The 12,812-nt window shown below is 34.9% G+C and overlaps 1 protein-coding gene across 3 annotated transcripts in view; it reads right to left on the reverse strand.

The window, feature by feature from the left end:
• Positions 1 to 12,812, reverse strand: part of IPO11 (importin 11) — a 157,878-nt gene that overhangs the window by 122,717 nt on the left and 22,349 nt on the right. For all 3 annotated transcript variants that reach the window (XM_019743722.2, XM_074328906.1, XM_019743732.2), the window contains exons 4-6: positions 12,009 to 12,081; positions 10,373 to 10,576; positions 2,953 to 3,085 (exon numbers count right to left, since the gene is read on the reverse strand). In XM_019743722.2, coding sequence (XP_019599281.1) covers positions 2,953 to 3,085; positions 10,373 to 10,576; positions 12,009 to 12,081 — 410 coding nt within the window. The remainder of the gene's footprint in view (positions 1 to 2,952; positions 3,086 to 10,372; positions 10,577 to 12,008; positions 12,082 to 12,812) is intronic.

Here is a 12,812-nt window from a genome sequence, read left to right on the forward strand (position 1 = left end):
AAGTGAGAAAGATGGAACTAAAGCCAAGCTCTTGTGACGCAAAAGCAGTGCTCTCGGGGCCGGCTCGGTGGCTCAAGTGGTTAGAGCTCCATGCTCCTAACTCCAAAGGCTACGGCTCGATTCCCACATGGGCCAGTGGGCTCTCAACCACAAGGCTGCCGGTTCAAGTCCTCAAGTCCTGCAAGGGATGGTGGGCTCTGCCCCCTGCAACTAAGATTGAACACGGCACCTTGAGCTGAGCTGCCACTGAGCTCCCAGATGGCTCAGTTGGTTGGAGCGTGTCCTCTCAACCACAAGATTGCAGGTTGGACTCCCGCAAGGGATGGTGGGCTGCGCCCCCTGCAACTAGCAACGGCAACTGGACCTGTAGCTGAGCTGCGCACTCCACAACTAAGACTGAAAGGACAACAACTTGACTTGGGGAAAAAAAAAAAAGTCCTGGAAGTACACACTGTTCCCCAATAAAAGTCCTGTTCCCCTTCCCCAATAAAAAAAATAAAATAAAATAAATTAAAAAAAGCAATGCTCTCACTTATCATAACTATACATATTTCTAAAGCTATAGTGCAAAATTTAGTTTAATTTCTATAATTGTTAGTACCTCTAACCTACAATATCCCCTACAGGTTGAAATTGAGAAAGTTACCTCTATTCCATAAACTTTAAACTATGCCTCAACAGTAACCAAAAATCTTCATTCAGTATTAGGCTACATTAATGAAAATATAGTATCTCCTAAAAGGGATACAAAAATTACTCTATTTCCAAAAATGGAATAGACTATAGTACTGAACTATAAGCATCACATTTTATGAGTAAACTGGTGTACATAGGGAGATAAGCAGGAAAACAGATTTGACGTCAGATTTGGATTTAAATCCTAGCTCCAATGTCTACACCTGTATGATTTTGGGCAATTTTCTAGAACTCACATTCCTTATCTGTAAAATGTAGTTAATAAGTCCTACTTTATAAGGTTACTAAAGGATTCAGTAGTATATAATATATATAAAACACTTAGCACAATTCAGTTAACAACGGGGATGACGACAGCTTATATAAGACGACAAAATGTAAAGTCACTTCACTTTCAGAAAACAACTTTACAGACAGCACTGGTATCTACATAACTAAAGAGTCAGTGTTCATGAGGTGAAGTCTAAAGGCAGTGTATTAAAAATAGGTTTAGAATGCAGCTGTCTACACAAGACCATGCATTTCATACACCAATTATATACAACTCAAAAGTTACTACATCATAATAGAATAGGGTTGAAATTGATCCCTTATTCTAGATGTGCTCTTTCCCACTAGCACCTAGGTCCACACTACCTGGGAGGGTCTTTTCCTTCTCCCTCCGTCATTTAGTTAACTTTCACTTTATGGTTTTGATTCAAACCTCATTTCCTCAGGGAAGCCTTTTCTAACCATATCATCAGTTACCTTAACAACAGTAAGGCCTCTGTCACAGATGTTATTTCACATGTATTTGTGTAGCCATTTTATTATGTCTGTCTCCCCAGCACCAATCACCTGCCTATAAATTTGTTGAATGAAATAATGAATGTCTAAACGATACTAAATGCACATAGGTATAAACTTAAGAGATTACATGTAACAAAAATTCTAGTCCTAAGTCTTCTTTAAGTTGTAACAGGATAGACATTTATAGCTGGACAGAATAAGTATTTTAAAGAAAAATGCTACGGGTTTTTTTCCAGGTTGAATGCCACAGCAATGCTAATGTGTATTTAAGACCTTGAGATGGGGAGGTATTAAAAAGCTTAAAGCAGGCTAATGTAGCGTAGAGTTTCATCCTTTTTGTCAGGAGTTAAACTTTGAAATCAGTAAAGCAAGAAAGCTCGACAATCAAGAGAACTCATACAATTCCTTAATCATTATATTCAGTACTTACACAGTTTTGTGTATATAACCTTATCAGTTTCTCTAATTCTCAATAAACATCTCTTTCTAAGACCTTTTAATTTCTTCCTCAAGGATACTGACAAAACCATCACCACTCACTTGTATAACCACCTGTACAATGGGTTTTACTTGTCAACAATCCTTTACAGTCATTCACACTTTTGTCCACAAGGTTCACCAAAATGTGCTGACAGTTTAGGTTTTGTGCATCCATTGTCTGGTTAACATAAGTGACATAACAGTGTATGATGGCATCTTAAGGTACCAGAGTGAGCATGACAAAAGGTCTTGTGAATAAAACAGAAGGATGCTAAATGAACTGTAGTAAGAGAAAACTAAAGGCTGGCTGAGATCAAACTTAGATACACAAACTAAAGGAGCCTTAGCAACCAGAACAGAAGGACAGGCTACAAGACAAAGAGAATGAGCCAAGTAAGTGTTTTAGAAAGGAAAGGAACCTCAGCATGCATTCAAGATAAATAACTCAGCTAAGGGAAGGTGAAATGGAGATTTCTGCTAGAGAATGCCTACAAGCAAGAAACTACATGCCAATATGGGATCCCATCAAGCACCTTCTAAAAATCCAAATGAGTCTAAGGTACAAATAAGAAAGACAGAATCTGAGTTCCCAAGGAAAAGAAAGCTGGGAAATAGAGCTCTGCTAAGCCTTGGGGACAGGAGTTTAGGAGAGTTAGCATGACAGTGGTAAGGGTAGGAGCCCTTATTGTTACATACATGAGAAATGTAAAGCAGAAGCAAAACTAGAAGTACTTGAAAGGAATGTATTCAGAACCCTGAGACACGAGTAATGTGAATATAAAACTACTGCACACTTTCATCAATTAGAATAGAGGAAGAGCTATTCTCACAAAAGAAAAACAAACTACAAATAAGCCCTTGTCTCTAAGGGAAAGACTGACATCTTATTTTTCCAGTGTGACTAGGAACAGAAAATCCATCCAGAGGAACTGATGACGGTTCTGAGGTTTGTCATTTCAAAAACGAACACATCAAGTGTAACAGTACCTTTTAATGACAGTAGAGTTCGTTCTAGTGAACTTAGAACTGCAGCTTCATTGCCAGAAGAAACTTGCTGAAGGAATGTGTCCGTATGATGATTCCACAGAGAGCAGGCAAAATTATAAATTCCAGAAGCTAACTGAAAAGAAATATCAATAAATTTGTTCACATTACAGATTTCAGTAATCAATTAGACCTACGTACCGTGTTTCCCCCCAAATAACACCTAGCAGGACAATCGGCCCTAAAGCGTCTTTTGGAGCAAAAATTAATATAAGACCTAATCTTATATATTACATTATATTACATTATGTTATATTGTATTATTATTATATAAGACCCAGTGTTATGTTATATGTTATGTTATGTTATGTTATGTTATGTTATGTTATGTTATGTTATGTTATGTTATGTTATGTTATGTTATGTTATGTTATGTTATGTTATGTTATGTTATGTTATATTATATTATATTATACTTGGTCTTATTTTACTATAAGACCTGGTCTTATATTAATTTTTGCTCCAAAAGGCGCACTAGAGCTGATTTTCCGGCTAGATCTTATTTTCAGGGAAACACAGTAGTAATACATTGTCATTATTAAGCATACATTTCCAATGAGATTTGAAATGGTCAAGAATCATTTATCACAACATTCAAACTTTTTAAGCCAAACTGCACAGTAGTAAGTACAGTTTACATTGGCTGTTGCTATGCACACACACACACACACACACACATAGACACACACCCTAAAATACTAGTAGTTTCTTGAAACAATACTTAGTCTATTGCATGCACTACAGTCTAATGTTATCTATTATACTTCTTTTCTTGTGCTTAAGTCCCCTACTCAAAAACGCGATGTTTGGAATGAGGAAGCAGCAATAGCACTCAATACCTTTTTGGCCCAACAGTAAAAGAGGGAGACAGGTAAAGAGGAAAGAAACCACAGGAATCTGGAAAGAAACACTGCCAACTATCCTACATACACACGCCTTGCACAAGCTTTTATCTGCTCCAGAAAATGCCAGCTGATGTATGCTTCTAGAAGTACAGCTGGAAAAAAGAAAGTAATGAAGCAAGCAAGTAGGAAGAATAAAAATATCCGTTCCATATTTCTTCACAAAAATGTGGATAGGGGAGGGAATATTCAGACAATACAGGAATAAGCTATTTAATGAAACTTTTTAAGTACTGGTGCACAAAAATCCCAAATACTTGTATTTTCTGTTTCTAAATCAGAAGAAACAGTGGCCACCCATTGACTGCTGAGTGACTTTAACTGAGAAGTAATCAGACTTGACTCCTTGAATTTCAAAAGGGAACCATTACAAGATTTATTTCTTTCAGCATTTCAAATATTAAACTATTTTGGCCTCAGGACCATTGCCCTCACAATTTTCCCCTAAGAAAAGTTAGCACTGAAAATCTTTTCAATCAAAGTCTTGTAATTCATCACGAAAAGTGGAGCAATAAATATTAACCATAAACTGTAGTTGTCAAAACATGCTTAACATGAATCTAATCAAGAAGTATATAAACAAATGCAGAATGTACAACATTGCATAAGACAACTGAGCCAGCTTCTTCAACAAGTCAATGGCATAAAAAAAGGAAGGAAATGAATACTATTCTAATTAAAAGATACTTAGGAGACACAACCAAATGTACCCACCTTATTGATTTTTCTGACTCAAACAAACCACTTGTAGAACAATGTAGAAAATTGACTAAAAGTATTAAATAATATTGAATCACTATTTTTACTTGCCTTAGGTGTGATGAAAGTGTGTGATTATACAGAAATAAATCTATCCTTTTACAGATGAATACTGAAGTTATTTAGTAATAAAATATCACATAATCTTTAAGTTACTTTAAAATACCTTAGAGAAAAGCAATAAAGCAAACTGGTAACTGCTAACTCTAGCTGATGGGTATATGGCAGTTTATACTTGTCCGTTACTTTTCTGTATGTTTTTAAAATTTGCTAACAAGAAGTTTTTAAAACACCTGTATATTCTTAACAAGAAAGGTAGTTACTTTAGTAGTAATCAACTTTTTCTTTAATACAAGGCTTAAATATATATTTGCTTCCATTTAATCATTATATAGATATATATGAAATTACCAAAATGTGTCAGGCCAGAAGCTTTGGTGGGTACAGCATCTATCTAAAAAAAAATTTCCAATCAAACTGCCAATGTTTCTCAACTGATATTTACTTACCTTCAATAAAGGACATTCCTAAAGACCCAGAAAATCCGTCACCTACATATTTTTTAGTAAAACCTAATTTGCATTTTGTTCTCAAACCTGCCATTGGTCCAGCTCAGGCCCAGGAAGATCACTGTGGCCCATCTTCCAGATCCCTAAAGTTCTCTAATCCTGGCAAGAGCTTGTCTCGAGCCACTGGTGCCTAGACAATCTTCTTATGAATCCAAAGTTTCAATTCAGTAAGAGGGAGAAGGACATGAAACTACCACTTCTCCACTTAGGAATCTACCATTATTCCCAGTTAGCTGCATCTCAGGCATCCAGTACAGTGACTGGCATGAATAAGAACCCAAATATTTGTCAATGGACAGATAAATGGGTAAAAGAACACAGCATAAATTAATACTGCTTAGGAGCAACTTACAGAGATTTGGGTGGTAGGGTTTTTGAATTTTTATTCTTTTTCCAGGCCCCAGAATAAGAGTAGTGAACTATACAGAAAGAATAAGCTATACTCAAAATCTTCTCTTCTGTTCAGTGCACAGCTTCTCCTGTTTTTTGGATTAAGCTGTCACCTTGAATCTCTCCTCCCTTAAAGTTCCCACCGAAAGGTTCTTCTTTCCCCCATATTAATATATCAATATACGTCAATATAAGCCTAGATACACACATGCTCAAATCCTCAAACTGATTCATAGCAGAAATGACCTTTTATAAATTAATGGAGTCATTCTTTGAATAATGTACTTAAAAAGCCAATATAAAATTTGGCAGAGCAAGAGAGAAAATTTAGAATCAACATGGCATTTAGTGCGACAATTAGAATCACCCAAAACTGAAAACAGATCTATTTAACTTATTTGATGATTTCCTTAAATGTGTGTATATTTAGCTCTTAAACATTTTTTTCTACACTGTTATATCCTGAAGGCTAGAGCTGTACCATACAAGTGGCACCTTGGCTTTCTCAGATTTAACATTCAGAACTTCAACTATTTGAAAATTTCCTCTAGGACTATATTATTGAGTTATAACTTTACAAGGAGTAAATGTGAGTCTCTGCTACGATGTTGCGTGATCTTACACTAACCAACCCATCTCAAAGTAGCTATGTGCTTCTGTTTTGTTAATTTATTAAGAAAACATGGTAATTCATCAGCAAGACTCTTCTGAAGTACTGTAACTTGACTTCACCTTGCCTTACAGTTTTCTTTTATCTTCATTATGCAAGTAAAACCATGTTTCCCCAAAAATAAGACCTAGCAGGACAATTACCTCTAATGTGCCTTTTGGAGCAAAAATTACAGTAAAATAAGACCGAGTCTTATATAACATAATTCACCATAAACCCTTGTTTTTAAAATTCTGCTAAGTTTTAGCCTTGCTCATAATAACAGAATTCAGTGTTTTGCTTTCTTCCACTGCAGATTTGAATAGCTTACTAAATAACTTTTGAGGGTTTGTCATTTAGTAAGCTATTCAAATCTGCAGTGGAAGAAAGCAAAACACTGTATTCTGTTGTTATTATGAGCAAGGCTAAAACCTAGCAGAATTTTAAAAACTGAACGGTTTATGACATGACTTTTTCCCCATGAATGTGAAGAGACTACTATAGTCTTTCATATCCCTCAGTAATGTACTGGCACGTATGTCTTGTACACAAGAAGCAATCAATATCTATTGAATTACTCTTAGACAGAAGAATTTAAGATTTTAATTCTTAAAATCCTAAAAAAACAGGTTATGGAAAATGTCCTTTTTAGAGATTCACACCGAAATATTTGGGGATGAAATGACATGCCAGGATTTGCTCCAACAAAGGGGAAAAGCAAACATGGCTACACCTAAGGAACTGATAAATATGGGTGAAAGGTATATGGGGGTTTGTTGTACTGTTCTCTCAACAAGAGTATGTTTGAAATTTTCTTAAGAAAACTAACTGGTTATACAGTTACCATTTCAACACCATGTGTTGAACTATGTGGGTCCACTTATATGTGGATTTTTTTCCCATAAACAATAGAGTCGGCCCTCTGTATTCCTGGGCTTCACATTCGCAGACCAAACTAACCAGGAATCCATAATACTGTTTTCAATCTACAGCTGAGGTCCTGCAGATGCAGAGAGCTGACTGTATGCATTGTTTTACACCGCTTTATATAAGGGACTAGAGCATCCATGGATTTCAGTATCCGCGAGGGTCCTGGAACCAATCTCCCTTGGATACCAAGGGATAATTGTAGTTAGGTTTTGGGGAAGTCAAAATTACACACAGATTTTGGACTGTGCAAAGGTCAGCACAATCCTAACATGCACATTGGTCAAGAATAACCGTATATCAAAATTACACAGCAAAGGATCGAATTACGTCAGTAGGTCAAGACTTCAGTTTTATACCAAGAAAATACAAAAGAGGAATAAAATTAAATATGAAAAGGTCTTGGCTTCTAGAAAACTACAATTAAAAACACAAACATCTATATTTAAGTTATGCTATAACTGAAATTTCCATCTTGAAACTTTAATGCTGCTTATACAGATTAAGCTAGCGTGACAAAGATTATAAAGTCATAGAATCACGTAACTTTAGAACTGAAAGGAAATCTTTATTTTTTCATTTTATTAGTTTCAGGTGTCCAAAACAACATACTGATTAGACATTTACACTCCTCATAAAGTGATAACCCCAACAAGTCACCTACCCATCTGACACCGTACATAGCTATTACAATACTATTGACTCTATTCCCTATGCTGTACTTTACATCCTATGACTATCATATATATTTAATTACAGTTGACATTCAGTATTATTTTATATTAATTTCAGGTGTACGGAACAGTGGTAAGCATTTATATAATTTATGAAGTGATCCCACAAATAAATCTACTACCATCTGACACTATACATTGTTTTTACATTATTGACTATATTCTCCATACTGTATTTCATATCTCCACGACTATTTTGTGACTACCAATTTGTACTTTCTAATTCCTTCACCTCTCACCCAGCCCACCAGTTCCCCTCCCATCTAGCAACCATCAGTTTGTTTTCTGTTTCTATTTATCTTGTTGGGTCCTTTATTCTGTTCTTTAGATTCCACATATAAGTGAGATCATATGGTATTTGTCTTTCTCAGTCTGATTTATTTCACTTAGTATAATATCCTCTAGGTCCATCCATGCTGTTGCAAATGGTAAGATTTTATTCTTTTTATAGCAAAATAATACTCCATTGCATAAATGTACCACAATTTCTTTATCCAGTCAGCTATTCCAGTTGTTTCCATGTCTTGGCTATTGTGAATAGTGCTGCAGTAAACATAGGGGTGCATATATTTTTTCGAATTAGCGTTTTGGATTTCTTTGGATAAATACCCAGGATTGGGACTGCTGGGTCATAAGGTAGTTCTATTTTTAATTTTTTGAGGAACCCTCATACTGTTTTCCATAGTGGCTGCACCAATTTGCAATCCCACCAACAGTGCACCGGGGTTCCCTTTTCTTCACATCCTTGCCAACACCTGTTGTGTGCTTGAAAGGAGATTTTAAAGAGTCATAAAATTTAACTGTCTTGCTCAAAATCCCAAAGCTACTCAGTACAAACATTCTTCACTGGAAAACAGGTCTTCTCATATTTGTTAACCCATACTTCTAAGAACAAGTAAAATATATTGCTTTCATCCTTCTTAGGTTTGGATTACTTCATTTACCTTAGCATATACCTTTGTGGGTTACACATCATGTCTACAAGATATATTTGGTTAATATATTTATAATTACACTAGAATTATGATCGGTACCTTAAATTTCCTTGCTTTCATAGACTTTAGATTTTGATTTTAACTGTACTTATTGTCAACTTTTTTATATTCAGTTTTGTATAAAAAGCATATACTATTTTATAGAAAACAAATTCCTTTTTGTGTCAAATCATGCTCAATTTTGTCACTGCAAAACAATTTTCTCCCTACTATTAATTCTGCAATTTGTCACCCCTGAAAAGAACTTAATTTATTTTAATGTGGAAAGAAAATAGAATATAAAAATTGTTGGGACACACTGAGCAGCAGGTAACAGTTTTAAGTGCGCACTGCACTGCTTTGCCATAGCAACTAGCTCAATAATGAGCTTACATATTTTTTTATGTGGAAAACTAATTTAGTACATGAAGACCATCTTGGCATTACAGTAAATATTTACTTAAAGGAAGATTTTCCTGTATTTTGGATTACCAAAATAATAGGGGCCACTTTATTAACTAGCAAAATTGCTTTTTACAGGATCTTCCCGTATATGCTATCTTCAATTACACTATGCATCTCGTACCCCAACCCCATCAGACAACACTGTCCTCCTCGTTTACACTGTGCTCCATGTTTCCAGGTTCAGCTGCTCCATTCCAAAGTGAAAGGTGCTAAGCTGAATTTTTTCCCCCAGTACCTTCAGTTACGTATATCCTCCCAAAACTCCTGCTTTTTGAAATTTTGCACTATACACTTTAAAATCTAGCAGGTACCTAAAAACAAGCCTCCTCTTCTACTGTTTATTCATTTAATAAACAATTACAGAGAACCACAGCTTATATACATTCTTCTGGGCTTGACAACAGGGGTCTAACAATAAAAGCTACAGTCCTTCCTCATAAAACTCAGTGTAGTGGAGCTCAAAAAGGTAACAATTATAACGCAACACAATGTATTAATAAGCACTGCGCAGAAAGTAAGTACAACATGCTGGGTAGACCTCTACTTCATTCTATATGGAGAGGAAACAGCCTCACACTGGAAGAAAACTAAGAAAGAAAATTGAAATGGTCAGGAAACTACCTCACACAAGCTATCCAGAATAAGAACCCTGATGAGGTACAACCTGTAGGGACTACCTAGGCTAAATACAAATGATACCTGAAAACCAAGGTAACACATTTGGAGAGTACAACTTGAGAAAGCGGAACCAGTCTCTTTGCCAAACAGAGACTGTTGTCTACCAAACAGTCCCCCTCACTAGCAATGAAGTGATCTTTCTAGCCAGATCACTACCCAGCTTAAACTCTTTCAGATGTTATCTATTATTCTGGACCTTTTGAGGTCAATTAGAAAAAAATTCATAATCTTTCAATAAAATATTTAGAGGTAAAATCATGAAACGTTTTTATAGCACGGTTTTCATAATCAAATTTAACTGTGTTAAACCACTTACATCATAAAACAGTTTTCTATCAGCAGCCAGACGTTTAGAAGCCAGAGTCTTGGTAACATGATAGAAGGTAAGTAATGCTCTGTGCTGTCGAAGATCATCTTGGACTTTCACAGATTCTATTAGAGTGGGAATCAGCTCAGGCCACTGCCTGGGACAGTCCAGTCGAGCAACTTTTGCAATCAGCACGGCAATCTGAGTTGCAATCTAGAGGGGAAAATTTAATCAGAAGAAAACACGTAACCAAAGCAATGGATAAGGAATGCATTCATGCCATAGCTGCAAAGTACCTTTTTGGTTGAGTATACATTTGAACAAAGTGAATAAAATTTCACTAAACAATTGCTTAAGACAGTCGTTCTCAAAGTGTGGTCTATGGATCTCTGGGGGAGCCCAAAACCCTTTCAGGGGTCTGTGAGTTCCTCCCTTTCCCAGTAACGTTATCATTTTTCTTCATGTAACTTCTAAAAAAATATATCACAACAGAGTAAACAAAGAAGCAAATATGAAAACCTAGATGTCTTCTTTTAAATAGCCAGACAGTAAAGAGATATGCAAAAATGAAGAACAATGCAACTCTTCTCATTAAATTGTTTGAATAGCTATTGATTGTTATTTAAAATTCTATTTATGTTAACAATGGTATTATTTTTAATTAATTAATATCTTAAAATTTTTCAGTTTGAATTTCTACTACAGTAAATATCAACAGATATAATCCTTTAGAGCTTTATTTTGGCAGTATTAGGAATTTCTAAGATCACAAAGTTTGAGAACCACTGACCTAAGAGTAGAAACAAACATCAAATATTAATTATTTAAATAATGATGTCTGCTCAGTTCAGTGTTTCCCAAATCCTGGTGGACTGAACCTCTAAGTAACGGTTTACTACCTCTCAATCACCCAAACCATTCCTAACCACCCACTGCCCCAGTGAGTTACTCCGTTCCTCTCCATCTTCCCTGATCTCCATAAGGAACTATAAAGCAGAAAACTGAGATCATTTAAATAGGTTGAGATAAAACTGCTTTGGATAAACCAACAAGTGCAATGTGCTTTAGTATTCAAATTAAAAGACTCAAATATGATAAATAGAAGTAACTTGTAAAAATTTAAGATCCTTTGTATCCGTAAGTAAAACTTATTCTCAGAAGGAAAAAAAAACCTCACTACACAGGAGTGAAAAAAATAAAACTATATAGTTTACTGTCTATCCCCCACAGAGCAGTAAGAATTGAAAATGTGATAGATGAAAGAAATAGACAAAAACCTGAAATCATCCTGTAACTTTTTTAAAAAGCAGGGAAGGATCATCTAAATCATTGAAATTAATTTCTATGCAGTAAGACTACATATATACAGATTTGATTTCAATATTGGCTCTAAAATTTAAAAAATATACAAGTATATCTTCAAATGACTTCTGAGTTTTAAATAATTAGTAGCCAAATCTAACCAAAATTCTTAACAGCTAGAACTGGATCTCCAAATTAAAAAAAAAAAAAAAAATGTGTATAATCATCAAATGTATGTTATGCAATAAGATTTTATTTTTAATGCCAAGAAACAAAATTAGTTTGGAAAAAAAGCAAAACCTAATGAAGAGAAGGAATAGATGGCATTAATTTTCTCACTAACCTGGTTTATTGGTTCATTGAAGTTGGTGATCAGCCCTGCACGCAATGTAGATTTCTCCTCCTCTGAGAGAGCACTGTAAAAACACGTATTTATTATGCAAGAGAAGGTTGTCTAACAATGAATGAAGGTAAGCACTACTGTCTTACAATTTTAACAATGCAAAGCCTTTCAAACAAGGTTTCCCTGATTGTGTTGGTATACAAATAAAATAATAAATTAAATTATTTCCATTACTTGTACGTTTGCACATCAAGTTATTCAAAAGCATAAATCCCTTCACAATTAAATAGGAAGCACAAAATAGTAAGCCAAAAGAAAGAAGTCCACAGTAATGAATGTGATATTTTGATGTTGGCTTTTATTGATGTGAAAATAGTTACCTACAAAAAATTAATGATTGGCTAAACAAAATCTGTAATGAGTAAATATTATTCTTCCACTGACTTCTTCTATAAAATCTGAGTGAAAGGGATCCCTATGGGGAAAGGGATCAGGAAAGAGAGAATATTTGGAATGGAAAACTCATTAGAAATCAAGTAGTTTAAAATCTTCCATTTTATGTGTCTGAAAAGGATAAACACAATACTGATTATTTTGACTACAAATGAGGAAGGAAACTAGACAGCAAAAGGACAGGGATGGAGAATACTCACTGCATACATTTTGATTTTTTAACTATACGAATGTATTGTTTATTTAAAAATTAAATTTAAAGCACTATTTTAAAGTTTTCCATTCTGGCACATGAATCGTCCCAATAAGATCAGCTATAAAAGTTGTATATAATTTTTTAAAAGTTTTAAG

The sequence above is a fragment of the Rhinolophus sinicus genome, linkage group LG03 (genome assembly GCF_036562045.2).
Source record: "Rhinolophus sinicus isolate RSC01 linkage group LG03, ASM3656204v1, whole genome shotgun sequence".
Taxonomy (NCBI): Eukaryota; Metazoa; Chordata; class Mammalia; order Chiroptera; family Rhinolophidae; genus Rhinolophus; species Rhinolophus sinicus.